At 34.9% G+C, this 15,331-nt stretch overlaps 1 protein-coding gene across 6 annotated transcripts in view; it reads left to right on the plus strand.

The window, feature by feature from the left end:
* The first annotated feature begins 2,080 nt into the window (after positions 1–2,080).
* LOC106458124 (multiple PDZ domain protein-like) overlaps positions 2,081–15,331 on the plus strand; it is a 198,914-nt gene continuing 185,663 nt past the window's right edge. For all 6 annotated transcript variants that reach the window (XM_022384257.1, XM_022384261.1, XM_022384258.1 and 3 more), the window contains exons 1-2: positions 2,081–2,167; positions 7,351–7,485. In XM_022384257.1, the coding sequence (XP_022239965.1) occupies positions 7,470–7,485 (16 nt within the window). In that variant the 5' untranslated portion in view covers positions 2,081–2,167; positions 7,351–7,469. The remainder of the gene's footprint in view (positions 2,168–7,350; positions 7,486–15,331) is intronic.

The raw sequence follows: 15,331 nt of genomic DNA on the forward strand, positions 1-15,331 counted from the left end.
GATGTTCAATCAGATCAAAGAAACAACAAATAGTTAACCAGACATCAAGAAAACCGGAATTAGTTGGATCTATGGGACAAAATTCATCATTTGAAAAAAATTGTCCACGAATCTCCACGAGTTTATTGAAAGAAAACATAATAGTATATTGAACGACACTGGTTCTGCAGCTACAAAAGCTCGATCTGATTTGGTAATGAAAAGTGGGAATCTGCCTCCAGAGATGATGAAAGAAGAGGGATTAATGTGAAAGTTGGAAGTTACCCTAAGGGTAAAATAAATGTTCTACACCTCATGATCTTTGAGTAATTGACATCAATGAAGAGTGCCTATTTGGAACTGACATAGTTTGGAGATATGAATGTGAGGTTAGGCTAGCTTTAAGTAACTTCACAATCTATGCACTACATAACAATTGCTATGCCAGAACTTGAGCTTCCAGTTACAAGAAGGAAGGTGGTCATTGTACCATCAAAAAATAAAATGCTCGTACCAGTAGCAATTAGGGATAAAGCTTCATCTGATGATTGGGATCTAGAGGAATCGAACTCTCTGGTTTGTCCTGGGATTTATGGTTGCAATACCTCTTGTGAATCTGAAGGATAAAGAGGTCATACATGATTTTACATGGGAAGGACTTAAATTAGCTTGTGATAAAATAAAAAGTCACTATGATGTTAATAAGGTTAAATCTGGTCAAGGTGACACGATATGGCTGGACAACGTTCATTGCAAGAAATGATGAACTGTGAAGTTAAGTAGGTGTTTGGGAGTATCATACATTGTACTGAAAAGAATCGCTAATATGCTTTACAGAATCCTGAAGGATAGGCAGTCCAAGTCAAAGGTCATAAAATTTGATCATTTTTGAAAGTGTTATAGTGAAAAAATGGTCAACTGGATACTTTCAAAGAAGAATTTGCCTGCAGGTAAGTCAACCTGCCAAAGAGCCCCGGGTTTATGTCGTGTCCACTTCTAGAGATAGTCAAGGATAGAGCTACCATTTGAGTTACTTGACCATCGATCCAGGGAGAACTCCCCTAGTGACAATAAAGAAAGTGAAGATAATGGACAAGAGGATATCCCATCTGCATACCATAAGCCTTGAAAAAGAAAAAAAAACACCAAAACGATTTGTGAATGGACAATTTAGTGTATTGTTTAATTTGTACATTAGGATTTTTAAAGAGACTTTAATCCAGGAAAGGTGTGCAATGTCGTAAGCTCCATTTCAATGTTTGAATTTAGACGTTTAATAGCGAGCGCATGGTGTTAAAATCTAGAAAGTTCATAACAGTTGTCTTAGATTCTGGCAACTTCACGTACTTGGTAGAAGTGAGAGTTCTGTAAAAATAAAAACAGTTAATGAATGTTCGAGTAGTTGATAACTGAGTAAAGAATTAATGCTTCTTTAACCTCATCTGTAAGTTAATCAACTTTTATTAAAATCAAGGAATTTTTTTATTAAACAATATTAATGATTTAGGCTCACAGTAGTTTCGGAGTTTCTGTTGAATTATGTATTTAAAGCTAAGCTTATAGATAATCGTGGAAATAAATAAATTTATTATTGTTAAGTGGGCTGGGTACCGCATTACTTGTGCAAAATAATCTGCCGAACGAAAGAACAAATTTATACAACATTATAATTTATAATGCATAATAGAAATGCATGCTACTTCAACAAACAGAAGTTCGAATATTAAGGAATACGTTTTTTTCTCTCATGAAACTTTGAAAAGTTTTCCTAGGTCATTTGGTCCTACACTAGGAATAACCTTCTCCCTTCTGACATTCTAATTTTTGTTCCATTTCTTAATTATAAATTTGATTCCTCTACCTATGCTTTCGCTCATTTAACACTGTTATGTCTTTAATAGGTCCAAAAAATCTTCTAATACTTTTGTATGATATTTTACAAAGAGTCAATTTTTATATATAGATAACTATTATAAGAAACACCTGAAGTACAACAAACATTTTCTTTTGTAGGTTAATAATCAGCTTATGAAATATGCAAATTATAATTCTAAATTCACTCCACTTTTTTTTTCAACCTAGTGGCTATTTACGTTACTAAGATAGCAATGTTATGTGACCTTGTAAGTTATGTTGGTGGGTTGTAACCTAGGTTTTTGTGTCAATCAACGGTTGTTAATATAATAGGGTGAGTCTTTTCCAGTGTATTAAAATGCACCTTATTAATGATAATAAAATGTTTTTGGGAATCAATTATATCATCAGCTGCATTTCTGAAATGCTATCTTGCACTGAGAAGAAGTTGCTTTGTGTCTGACTGAGTGAATTATATTAGGCCTACGTTACTTGAGCTTGAGGATTTAGGCTTACTGGTGACAGCATTTTTTAAGTTAATGTTTGTGTTATAAACTAGTTTACTTTTGCTTATCTGTTAATTGTTCCAATATGCAACGATAGTAATAAGCGTTGGAATCAACATGACGTCGCTGTTGGATCAGCGCTGACTGTAATTGTAAAAACTAAAAATGCGCATTCTAAAATTCAGCGTTGACATTCAGCCTTTGTAATTGTACGACTTGTTCGTAATATTAACTTTTGTGATTGGTGACTTTCGGTGTTGCATCATTGTTGGATAAACACACTCAACAGCACAATTGATTGTTGAAGTTGTAAAATGCGATACGGCAGCTTATTGTGAGTATGAGGGACATGACACTAGTCACTAGTGACTCACAGTTACAGTTTACTGTAATCGTAAATGGCGATGTAGCAACTTTTTTTTCTTTTAAGATAAAATTGCTGTCAAAAACACTATGTTCAGATAGAATTAAATTCAATGTATTTAGCAAATTTTTGAGCAAATACTCCTCCACCAAGCATAACCAAATGTGCACGGAGTTGGTCCATTGACTATAAGTATAATTCTGAACTTGCCTTGTATCTACCCAAAATGTGGTCAGCTTTTACTAAAATGTACATGTCTATTTTATACAAAATATCAGATTTGTTATCAGTGGTCAAAATTTACACTTTTCCGAGGAAATCAAGTTTCATTGGGTGAAATTAGCAGAAAGGCTAGATAGTCTGTATGGAAAACCACTGAGTTATTGCTCTTTATATGTAAATTTGCAGGAAAGTGGGCCAAAATGTCAATATATCCCTCACCTATATGGAAATCATCCAAATCATAATGACCCTGTTTTCTGATTCTCTTACATGGTGTTTGAAAATTTATTCTTTTTTTGTCCAAAGAGATAAATATATGCAGTTTGGTAGAGGATGAAAATACAATATGTAGGCTGTCACGTTTAATTACTGGAGTTGCAATTTAAAATGTGCACTAATCTTGGGATTATTTTTAATTTATTTTCATTTCAAGACAAATATAAATAAATAATTTTACCAGGTGTATATGTTATTTTTGGGTCAAAATAAACAAAATAATTCCTTTAAAGTGTCTATAATATAAACTGTCACTTCAAATCTCTCTAAGGAACTGTATGATTAAAAAAAAAAAATTCCACTACAGATTGCAAATTTTAGTGTTCACTACTATGATGTAGCACACAAAATGACAGTAAAGCAGAATCATGAAGGCTAGTGAATTTGAACTGACTTTAATTTTGTTATTGTCAACATGAGTCTTCTGAATTTTGGACTTACAAAAGGAAATCAGAGGACAGTCCTAGCCCCCTCCCCCTTATCAAAAACTGCTAAGACTGAGGCAGAATTCACTGACATGCCTACTGACACTGATTCCGATAGTAGGAGGGAAGAAGGCCAGGAAGGTAACAATATCCCACAGACACAGCAACTTCAGCTTTTGCATGAATGTCTAAGACAGTCATCACATAACTCATATAAAATTATAGATGTGAAAGTTGGGAAAAGATTCAATAGAATATAGGCCTATTGACAGAGACAGTGTCAGTGTAGAATATGAAATTAAAGAAGCTTCCTCTCCTGTTGTTAAGAAAAGAAATTTAATTTATATGCCTAATAGTAGTTTTCTATCAGAATCATAATATAGGCCAATGTTTCTTTTGTGCAATATGTAGGCTAATTTGTTTAAATTTTGAATTTAATATTACCTGCAATATCACATGTTCATCTGTATCTACCCAATACAATTTATGAATTTTAGCTGAGCCTGAGGTTATTCTTGGAGCAAAACCCATGCCCACATCTGAGAAAATCTCTAAGGGCACGTGTGGGAGGCCAAGCAAAGGATTATCATCAGCTACTCAAATAGGTTATGAGCTCAGTAAACAAGAATAAAAGTTTCAGACCAGTTTGAAGATAGGCAGACCATGGCTTGAAACTGAACAGAATAAAATATGGTGTTTCTATTGTGTCACATATAACAATAAAGCACAATTGACATTTTGGATAAAGATCTGAACTTTCTTTTTTTTTTTTGTCAGAAGTGATTTATTCTGTTCAAGAAAGGTTCAAAGATGTGCTTAAAAAAAGAAAATGTGTGTGTCAAAGTGAAATCTTGGCCTACAGATTAAAAAGAAGCTTTAGATAGCTTTGGTAAAGATGAAGTTTGAAGCCTTGGCAAAGCATTTTAGCAAAACCATGGAGCAAAAAGGATTTAATCCTGTCTTATGTATAATCAAATGAGACAGTAAGCATGTTGGTGAATGAAAAAGCTACCTCACAAATCCTACTGAGCAGAGTATTGTTAGCTCAAGAAAGAGATCTACTTAATGTTTGTGCTTTATTATAAATCTTATTTGTTCTACCATTCAGTACCTTTGAAGCTGAAAGAGGCTTCTCTGTAATGAAATGGATCAAAACAGGCTGGAGAGCCTCTTTGAGATCAGATTCACTCAGTTACCTCATGACAATGAAGAATGACAATCAACTTGACACATGTAATCCTGAAAGTGTGTATGCCAGATAGAGCCTAGGAAAAAGAAACATGGGGATTACCAAATATATGCACAAATGAAGGGTCCAAGAACAGCAACTGGCCATCTGAGATTTGTACACTAGTGGCATAACTGCTAATGAAATGGATTCAGATGAGAGACCTTGAATTTTGGTTGTGAACTGTTGGACTGTTTTTTGTTGGAATAATATAGACCTAGGTTATTTATTGAAGTCTTCTTTTCAAGTTTTTGTTGGCTCTAGTCAACAACATTTGCACTCTTGAACAATTTATTTTTTATGTTTGAATTAGACCTAGACTATTTAGTAAATCTTTCTTGAAGTTTATAGCTAGATTTAGTCAGCAACATTTACAAAAGTAAATACTCTAACTTGAAGTGATGTGATGAATATTTGTTCTTAATCTATTTCCTGTAGACTAATATATAGTTTGATATCCTTTTATTTTTGACGAAGTGATGCTCATTATGTAGTTTTCTGTATTAGCTAAAATAATGGTAAACATGAAGATGTAGTGACCTTCCATTGTTCTTCCATTTAAACACATGCAGAGTCATAAAAAATATACTGTTGTTTCATTAAAAGTTTAGTACATGTGAATAAACTTGTTGTTTGAATAGAGTATTGCATTGATCAACCCAATTCCATAACTATTTGTATTCTTAATGTACAGTCCTATGTTAAACATAAACTCCATATCAAATAGATCTACCATTTTATAGAGGAAAATTTATTTAGTGCGAGGCAATTCAATTTTCTTAGTTGACCTCTTGCAGTCATGTTTTTCGAGGGAAATGATTGAAATGTGAGGGAAAGTGAACAAAAAAGTTACTTTCCCGAGAGAGAAATTAACTTTTTTGAAACTTTTCACCTCCTGGTTATAAAAGTGAGCTGTACTAAAGATATTTCTGTGAATTGATGATGTTAGTATGACTTGTGCTCTGACAAATTAGAGTGCAAGGTGATGTTCATGTGAAGAATAAAAATACTTTTGTCCATCATGCAGTTTGCATATTACATTTGCATAACATCTAGAACCTTTGAAATGCATATCTACAGTTTTTAAGTAGCCATTTACATTGTATCTGGTATTTACTCTGCCATAAACTGTCACTAAATCAGCAATGTAGGTAAAATGAGTAGTTGATAACTCTTACATCAAACACACAATACCATGTTGAATGACATTCTGTAATAGGTTGCAGCATGTGTCTTTTGATTGTCATTCATGCACACAGGGTTAATATAAAAATGAAATTAAGCGTGATGAAGAGTAGTTGCTCAAAACATTGCTAGGTAAAATAAATGTTTCTGATTCAAAATTTTCATCTTATTTTTTTGCATTTACCTCTCAATGTTATTTTAATTCAAGTTTTTCTATATACATTTCCTTTACCTGATGTTCATCTTAGAAATACCAACAAAGTCAGCAGTGTTCCAGATTTACAGTCAGTATTGAACCAACCATAATGTCATGGTAGTTCCAACACTGATTATATCATTGAATTTTGGAATGTGCCAGAATATTCTGTTGTTATTTCTGTGATGGATGTTAGAAAAAAAAGTTTTCAAAATAATTGTTATTTCCAGAATATTGGGAGCTAAATACAGTAAAATAAAATCACTATAAAAACAATATTAAAATAGAAATCAATTTGTTTTATCTAGTGATGTTTTGAACAACTATTTTTCTTCAGGCTTAATATGAAATTAAGCCTAATGAAACATTGGAAATTAAATTAATTTTATTTTATTTAAACATTGTATTTTCACAGGGATTTTATTTTGAATGAAAAAAATTGCTGCATCCTCATTTGCAGTAAACTGTAAGTTGAGCAGCATGAGTGTCATGTCCCTCATGGAAGCTGTCACAATGCATTTTTCAATTTCAGGCTATTGATTATGTTGAGCTAACATGGAAGCAACCCCATAAGTTAACGATCAAAAAAAATTTATTAGGAACAAGGTGTCAGTACTGAACTTTGTAATGAGCCCATAGTAGTACTTATAAGTAAGCATGGGCTAGGTTTAATATCATAATTTTACAACAAAGTAAAAACTTTTTTTTAACCTACTGTATTTGTGCAACTGCACTTTTTACCTTATTACTTAATTTCTGTTGCATTAGTCTAAAAGTGAAATGATTATTGAGTTAAAAAACATTAAATCTGTTTTTATCAGATCTTGCAGATTAAGGTTTATTGATTACATGTTGATGTTGAAATAGGACTATTCAATTTTAAGAAACTTAGCCTTAACTGTTAGCAGTTCAAGTCTTTTTAATGTTTTTGTATCCTTTAATTATACAATTATTTTGTTTCTGAAAAATTTGTGGTTTGTCAGCCAAGAAAAATCTATTGCTTTTATATAGTTGAAATTTTTTGTAAATTACATATAGTTTTTAAACCCTTGATCTTAGCATTAGTACTTGTATTTTTAAAATTTAGAAATTTTATTCTTTATTTTTCTTTGAAGCCAACAACATTTTTGTAAATATAGAAGTCTAAAATGATGGATACCACTCATCACGTGAGAACTAGAGTTCAACATTAGCAACTTTAGAAGCATATGTAGGTCCAGAAACATTTGGAACAATGCCCATATCTGGTGGTAAGAACTTACTAAAAATGTATTTTTGCACATTTTTGAAATGTTAGTCTATTCTTTAATTTATTTTTTAAAATAAAAATATATTGAGATGTAAAACTCACACAGGTATTTTTTATTTCATAAATGGGGAAACTGGTATTGTTTCTAAAAAATACATCACTGTAAATATTTTATAAACTAATTTTTAACACGTTTTATTATAAACATAAAAAAGAATATAAGTTTAGACAAAAAAAAGATGATTGTGAGTTTAATAATATTGAAAATTTGAAAGGGTAGGAACACTGAAGTAAATTAATTTCACTAATTATATCTTGGTTTATTTATTAGTGGATGCTTCTTAAACCATCATGTTATGTGCATTTAATTCAGTAAAAGATAAGAAATAACTGAATGACATTAAGCCCAATGTGGTTATTCATAAGCTTCCTCTGTACAGTATATTTTCTATTATTAAGAACCTCTGATAAAAAATATCCTAATATAGAGATCGAAACTAAAATCTACCTTGTAACTTAATGAAGGCAATTATGTATAATAAACTGGCTGGAAGTTCTTGATGTCAAAAATCAATACACAAGAAAAGCAAAACCTATAGTTATTAGAATGCATTGAATCATCTGATGTATATCCTTGCTGTTGATGATATTTTTTGGCCATAATCATAGAAATGTCTTTTTGAGGTTCAAGCAGTAGATTTAGGTTAACTCTAAAATCATAAATGAAAAATTAATAAATATTCAAAATTACTTTGAATGTAACCATGAACATTAATGAAGGAAACAATAAAGAAAATTGGATTAGATCAATGCTTGCATAACGTACAAAAGTATCTGTCATTATCTCCCAAGATCTGTGCACTGATAAGTAAACAAAACATTTCACACATATGGAATTGTGCACATCCAAGAATGAAACTGATGTAATTTACAAAAATAAACAGAAAAGTACTAGCCAACTAGTTGGAGAATTGTACCATTGTTCTGTTGCTGATTCTATGGAAAAACGAGACACCAATATAAAAAAAAAAGATCTATGTAATGTTCCTCACTATTGGAAAAGAGACTTAAAAGGGTATTATACAAAGGAATAATAATAATATGTTCACTTCAGAAATCTAAATTTGTGTGAATAAAACTCAGTACCCTGTTATTTTTGTACTGTAGTGTAGACAAAAATTGTGTAGAAGGCTTTAAAACATCCACACTCTTATCTTTTTCTTTGTCAGTAACACAAGTAGTTACTATCCAAATTATAATCACTGAGTTACTCAGGTACAAATGTATAACCTTGCCCTTCTTATATAGCCATGCAGGGAAAACTAAGTGAAGTTGATGAGGAAACAGATCTGGGCATAGCTAATACAAAGTCTCAAGTCTTCCATACAACATGCATTAGCAAGTAATGAGGCAAACAGGATTTTAGGTTTTATACATAAAAATGTTCAGTATAAGTTGAATGTGGTCCTCAGTTCACAATATAAAGTACTTGTTATATCTCAATTGGAGTGTTGTATTCTGTATTGATCACATTATTTAAGAAAGGATGTTGAGTTGTTGAAGAGGGTTTAGAAAATATTTACAAGGATGATTTCAAGTATGAGACTATTGTACAAAGAGTACATTTGGGCAATTAACTCAATGAACTTATTAACTATGAGCATTGATTAGTGCCATGCGATATGATCATTAATCAAAATTATGATTAAATCAGTTAACTCTACATACATGGGATCAATACATTGAACCTAGCCCATAATGGAGAAGTAACAATTACTATAATTCCAAGTTTATATGTGTATCTTAATGAAATTTGGCTGTCTTGTAGTAAGCATGAAAAATATGTTGATAAAATACTTTTACTAAAGATTCATCTGAGAATTTACTGTGTCATTCTGAGTGAAAGGTGAATTTCTTGATAGGAATAAAAATACTGTCATTTTAAAGTTTTCATATTTCATTTGAATAGTCTCTAGAACCTCCTAAATGAATAACAGAAGTTATTTTTTGATAAGATTTAGCACTCAGGATCACACACAAAAGATGCAATGAATTTTAAAAAAATACCCAAACTTGGGCACCTTCAGACAGTTGACTATTCTTATTTGGAAGTATTTTTTAGTAAAATTGTATATTTTATCTGTAGATTTCTCTTCACAAACAGCATACATGATTCCAGGGTCTTTAGAGACATCATCTTAGTATTATGAAAAGAATGGTTGAACAACATGACATAAATTAAGTAACATAGTTCTTTCCTTTTTAATATTGACGATGAAGATACAGCTTACTTATATTCACAGTTTAAACCTTTAGCTATTGTTTACCTAAAGAACATGTTTAATATGAACTGTACTAGTGCATGATGTCATTTTCATGCAATAATAACACCCTCCACCAATTGGAAGGCAACATAACCTTCTTTTACAGTAGCTCCACCTAAGTACTTGTGCTGAACGTAACTTCATTCTTTGATGAGGCATTGTCCAGGACAGTTGTGTTCCAAAATTGTTAGTCAATTACTTGAGATCAGTGATAGTTTATGACTGTGTTACTTTTTGCTCAAGTTTACTTGACTTAGTGTTTCACATAACCAGTGGTTTTTTTAATTTCATTTAGGAAAGAAAAATATTTGGTGACTTCCTGTCATTATGAATTCTCAAGTGATAGTGATGATGTTTGTTACATGGGACCTGCGGCCACTGAAGGCTCATTTCTATTGGGGATGTTACAGCCATTGTTCAAAGTGTTGTGGGTTCCTTCATGCAAACTGGGCATCCTCCTCACATCCATTTGGCTGATGTTCCTTCTTTCCAGTTTGAACATGACCAGGATGATGATGATTTTGACCTGCTATTTCACCCACCAGGGTTAGCTCACAGCTTTATCTGGGGAGGAAAATCCTCAGTATTCTAATCTCTTCCTTAACATTATTTCACAGGTATGTTCTTGCTTTCTCTTTCTCTTGTGTCTTTTGATTCCTCCCATGCTTTACTACATAAAACCCAGACTCAAGTTTAATTTGTATTCCCTCCTTCACCTGATATTAAGGCCCATGCAGATTCATTTCCTGAACAACTTCACACCCATATATTTCTTGCTATTTTCATCTACTTGACTCCTGACTTATAGCCATTCTTCATTTCCATAACTCATCTATTTTTACCTGCTTTTTTTTTGGGGGGGGGGCTTCACTTCTATTTCCTTTTCTTGTGCCAACTTTCATCCCTTTGTTTCTTTTCTTTACTACCCTCCTGCATTATTTCTCACCACTTTACCTTATTTCTAAGCAACTTCATCACGCTTCAAATGTTCTTCTGGATAGGTTCGTTCTATTTTTTTTCACAACATTGGTCTGTTATTATTCTTCTGCTCTATTCCTTCTTACTTGGTTGTTGAGATGGGATGCTTTGCTTTACTTGGAGGTCTTTGGGAATGTTCCAAGGTGGCCCTGCATCAATTTTTATTGTCTACTTTGGTTTCTTAACCTCACCTTCTGTTTCTGCTCCTAGGCTTGCTAAATCTACACCTCCCATTTCAGCTTCCTGGCCTTTTTCTTCCCATTCTCTTACTTCCCCCACATCAGTATTGTTGCTCGTCTTGTTGATAACTGTCCTATTATGGTCTGGTCCCGTGGGAGCTGTTTCTCTTCACCAGCCTTTGGTCTTCATTTTCGACCAAAATGAGTTCTTCAAGTTCTCACCCATGGCCTACACAATTCTCTTTTCCTCCTTTCCTTTTTCCAGTTTTCTTTCTTTCTTTCTTCATCCAATCCCATTTATCTTCAGTGTTTCAAATATATGGTCTCTGATTTGTTGGCCAAGAACAGCATCAAGAGAGTGTTTAACCATACTTCAAACTTAAGGTTATTACTCTCATCTCTTTGTTGTCTCCAAGAAGACAAGGGACTGGCATCTGGTTATTGACCTGCTGTCTCAGTTGGAGGGTTCATTTTCTCTCCAGTTATTTATTTCCACCAGGTCTGTAGATGATCAGGATTAATGTTATGGATGCCTTTTTACACATTCTGATTGACTCGTTCTCCTGACAGTTTCTTCATTTTCTCCATCAGGATTACTTCTTTTAGCTCTGCAGGGACAGAAATAATGAAATAAATTTACATTCACTTGAGAGAAAGCTATCAGGCAGATTACATTCCCTCATGTAAAGTTGCATTTTCTCATGAATTGTTCTCTTTTATTTAATCCATGCAATATGTCCACTTTCATTAGTCATAACCAAAGGAACATGGACGAACATTGCATTCCTGATTGGGAAAGCCAACTAAAAAGATGAAATTCCTCAAGCAAATTAAAATCCTCTGGAATGTGGGAATATTTCGATCCCTGTTCTGTGCTCTTTCTTTTGGCACTACATCTGTTCCTTATGTATTCAATTGAGTCATGGAAGCATTTACCACCATGTTCATGGATTGGGGTTGAGATTCCATCATTACATGAATGATTGGTCTCTACTCACCCTTTCTTGGAGGACTCCTTCTCTCTCACTTGCACTCTTCTGTGGGAGGCAGCTTTGCTGGGCTGACTTGTCAAGCCTTCCTAGACTTTTCTCACACCTACCCAATATTTAGTACATCTAGACATTCCTTTATTGCCCCCACTGATCATATTTCCATGTCTTCATAGGTGCTTCTCTTTTGGGCTTGGGCATATATCTGAATGATGAGATGACTTCAGGCATGTGAGTATTCATTCCACATCAATGTACTCGAACTTTTCATTGGACACATTCCTATTTCTTTCCTCTTATAGAGAATCAGTTGATCATAATCCATTCTGACAATTCCACAGTCTCCTCTTTATTAACTGTCAGGAGGTTACCTGTTCCAAGACTCTTTGGTTCCTTGCATTTTGGGCTCTTTCTTATTGGGTTTGTCTCATGGCTCGTCATGTGCCAAGGATTCTTAACTTTGTGGCGGGTTGCTTCTCTCAGCTGGACAGGATTCTACCTATGAAGTGGTCTCTCTTCCCTCAGGTTTTTCATTGAGTTTGTTCTCAGTTGGGTACACCTCTCATGAATACCTTTGCCACTTCTCTCAACACCAAAATTCCCCTCTTCTGGCCTCCAGTTCCTCATCTTTTGGTCCTGGTAGTCGATACTCCCAGCCAGGATAGGTCTCACCTTTTATTTGTATGCTTACTCTCCTCTTCATCTTCTCTCTTGAGTACTCATTTTGAGGTGTGACACTTGTAGTTGGGTCCTGTTGGTGGCACCTCTTTTATTGGCACAACCCCTAGTTTCCTCAACTTTGACAATTATCATCTAAGCCTTCTCTTTGTGTGCTCCATTTTTGCTTTCTCTTCTTCAACCACACATCTGTCTTTCACCCAGGAGTGTCATCTTTTCATCTTCATGTGTGGAATTTGCCTGGTCCATTTCCCACAGGGCTGGCTTCTCTAACCTTGTAGCATTTTCTCTTAACCTTTCAATTCAGTTCTACCTGTCTGTCTTGGAAGTGGAGGTTTTTTTTTCATTGGCCCATCCACCACTCCTTTCCTTCTGGCTGTCATATTGTGGGCCACCTTTTGACCTTTTTCACATAGTTGTTTGACCATAGATTGTTGGTTTCTACCATTTTTGGTTATCAACTACATTTTGCCTTTCCTGTTACCACCAGGTTTTTCCTTCCCCTGTCCTCTTCACATTGTTCAGATCCTTCCTTCTTCACCAAGCCCATTGTCCTACTCCCATGTCTGATTGAAATCTCATTGTGATTTTACACACAGTTATGTGTACTCCATTTGAGCCATAGGCTTCGTGTTTCTTCTGCTATCTTTCTCTGAAGACATATTTTTTTCTCCTTCTCACCTGTGGTCATTGTTGTTTGGATCTATATGCTATCATTACTTCCTGCACTATCTTTCACTGTAATTACTTACTGTTCTTCTTTGACTGCCCGGGAAGGGGATTATTCATTTTTTCCCATCTTTCTTCCTTCAATTTCTCCTCTCTATGCTTCTTTGGACCTGGATCATCTTCTGTGTCTGGTTTGGACTGCTAGGTGTTACTTGGCACATACGTTTCCTTTTCAAGGTTTCTCTCATCATTTGTTTCTACTTGGGATCTTTCTTTGTCCAGGGACCTCTTTCCTTGTATCCTTAAAGGTTGGGTCCACCAATTCCTATGGTTGGTGTATTCTTCCCTGGATATTGATGCTCAGGCTTTTTCACATCTTCTCTCATCAGCTGTATTACTCTCACACTCTTTTGTTGACCATTGGAAGAGATCCTCCAGGTGACTGCAAACATTTGTCATCCATTATCTTCATTATTTAGCTGTTTCATCTCCTGTGGCATTTTGAATCCCGCCAGGCACTGCTATTCAATCTACACATTCTCTTTGAGAAGAGTAAATATATTTTCTTCCCTTTTATAGGATCCTGCCTGGTGGCTGTTATTGCCTGTAAGGGTATGCTTATTTCCCAAAATCTGTATCAGGTCAGGGATAACAGAAAGTGCTCAATCCATCTGTTCTGGATCTACTGTTGAAATGGGGTGTTCTGCAGGACCACTACAGGTTTTCTCATGGTATTACAAGTACTTAATTACCCAATTCAGAATGGGCACTAGGGAAGTGACTACCCACTTCTTTGACTTGCATTTACTGACTTTTAAAAATTTGAGTTTTGCAGTCACCAATTGCACTGTCTGTGGTAAAGGATCTTTCTGTCAGGCTTTGATGGAGATCAGGACACTTCTCCAGGTCTCTCCAATGTAAATTCTCCCCCCTTTTTTTCAAGTTCCTAGCTGCTGGGGAGGTGGATGTTAGAGAGCTCCTCACTGATTGTGTACAGCACAATATGGTGGGAATTAGGGTGGTGGTGGCACTGTCTGTGTAGTGCAGGTCACCTTTCAAACAGCTAGTGTGTCCTCCTTCTGGAGCAGGACAGGTTCATCATTCTCATTTGGATTTCACTCAGTAGCAAGTGTTGCCTGGTTAGGTATGCTCTTACAAATCTGCACTAGCTACCATTAGACTAATAACTAAATTCCTGGTAGCAATGAGCTTTCCATGTGGTGAACAATTGTTCTATATCAAATATCATGTACAATACTGGACTCCTACTTGTGGATTATCATGAGTAAAGCATAAGGGGACTTTGCCAATCCTTTTGAACCCCTATATTGAATAAATTGGGGTTGGTTTGCTTTTTGAAATAGGAAACGAGTTTCACCTCTACACTCTCTCTGGAGTAGCATTCCTCAGGACTCCCCAATGCAAGTTCTCCTCCCCACTCTTTTCTAGTGGAAAACCACTCTCAGTTTCCAGTCAGTGGATTGGTGGACAGAGGTCTGTTCCTCCTGATTTTTGTTTGTGCTCTTTATTTCACTCAAGGAGAAGAGGGCAAAACTGGTTACTCTCCTACCCTTAACCCAGGATGTTTTTCCCAGATGTTGGGTGGGGAGCTGATCCAGCCTATGCGGGAGCCTCCTGGTAATTCCAGTTCAGAGATGACATTTCACTATCCAGTTGTGTGAACATGACCCTTCTTTTGGTCATTCTCTTACTTTCCATGATCATGGAAGATGTCCTTGACTCCTCTTAATTCTGCACATGGAGTGTCACGTTCAAAAGCCATTGGTTGAACTTTGTTTGTTCCACTTCTTCCTCATAATTCTGGGGACAAGAGGGGTTACTTTATCTCCCAGATTGAGTAGTTAGGATTTCATTTCTTAATTCTATGCCATATGATATCTGTTTCAACAGGTTGAGTGAGGTGTGAATTGGCACCGTAATTCCAAGTTTGGTTTTTTGCATTCTAAGCTTCTTCAGGATGGGGGGAACTTGTCCTGTTGGATGCTGCTTGCCTTCCCTTTGTAATTCTG

This window comes from Limulus polyphemus, unplaced genomic scaffold, assembly GCF_000517525.1.
Source record: "Limulus polyphemus unplaced genomic scaffold, Limulus_polyphemus-2.1.2 Scaffold418, whole genome shotgun sequence".
Classification (NCBI taxonomy): domain Eukaryota; kingdom Metazoa; phylum Arthropoda; class Merostomata; order Xiphosura; family Limulidae; genus Limulus; species Limulus polyphemus.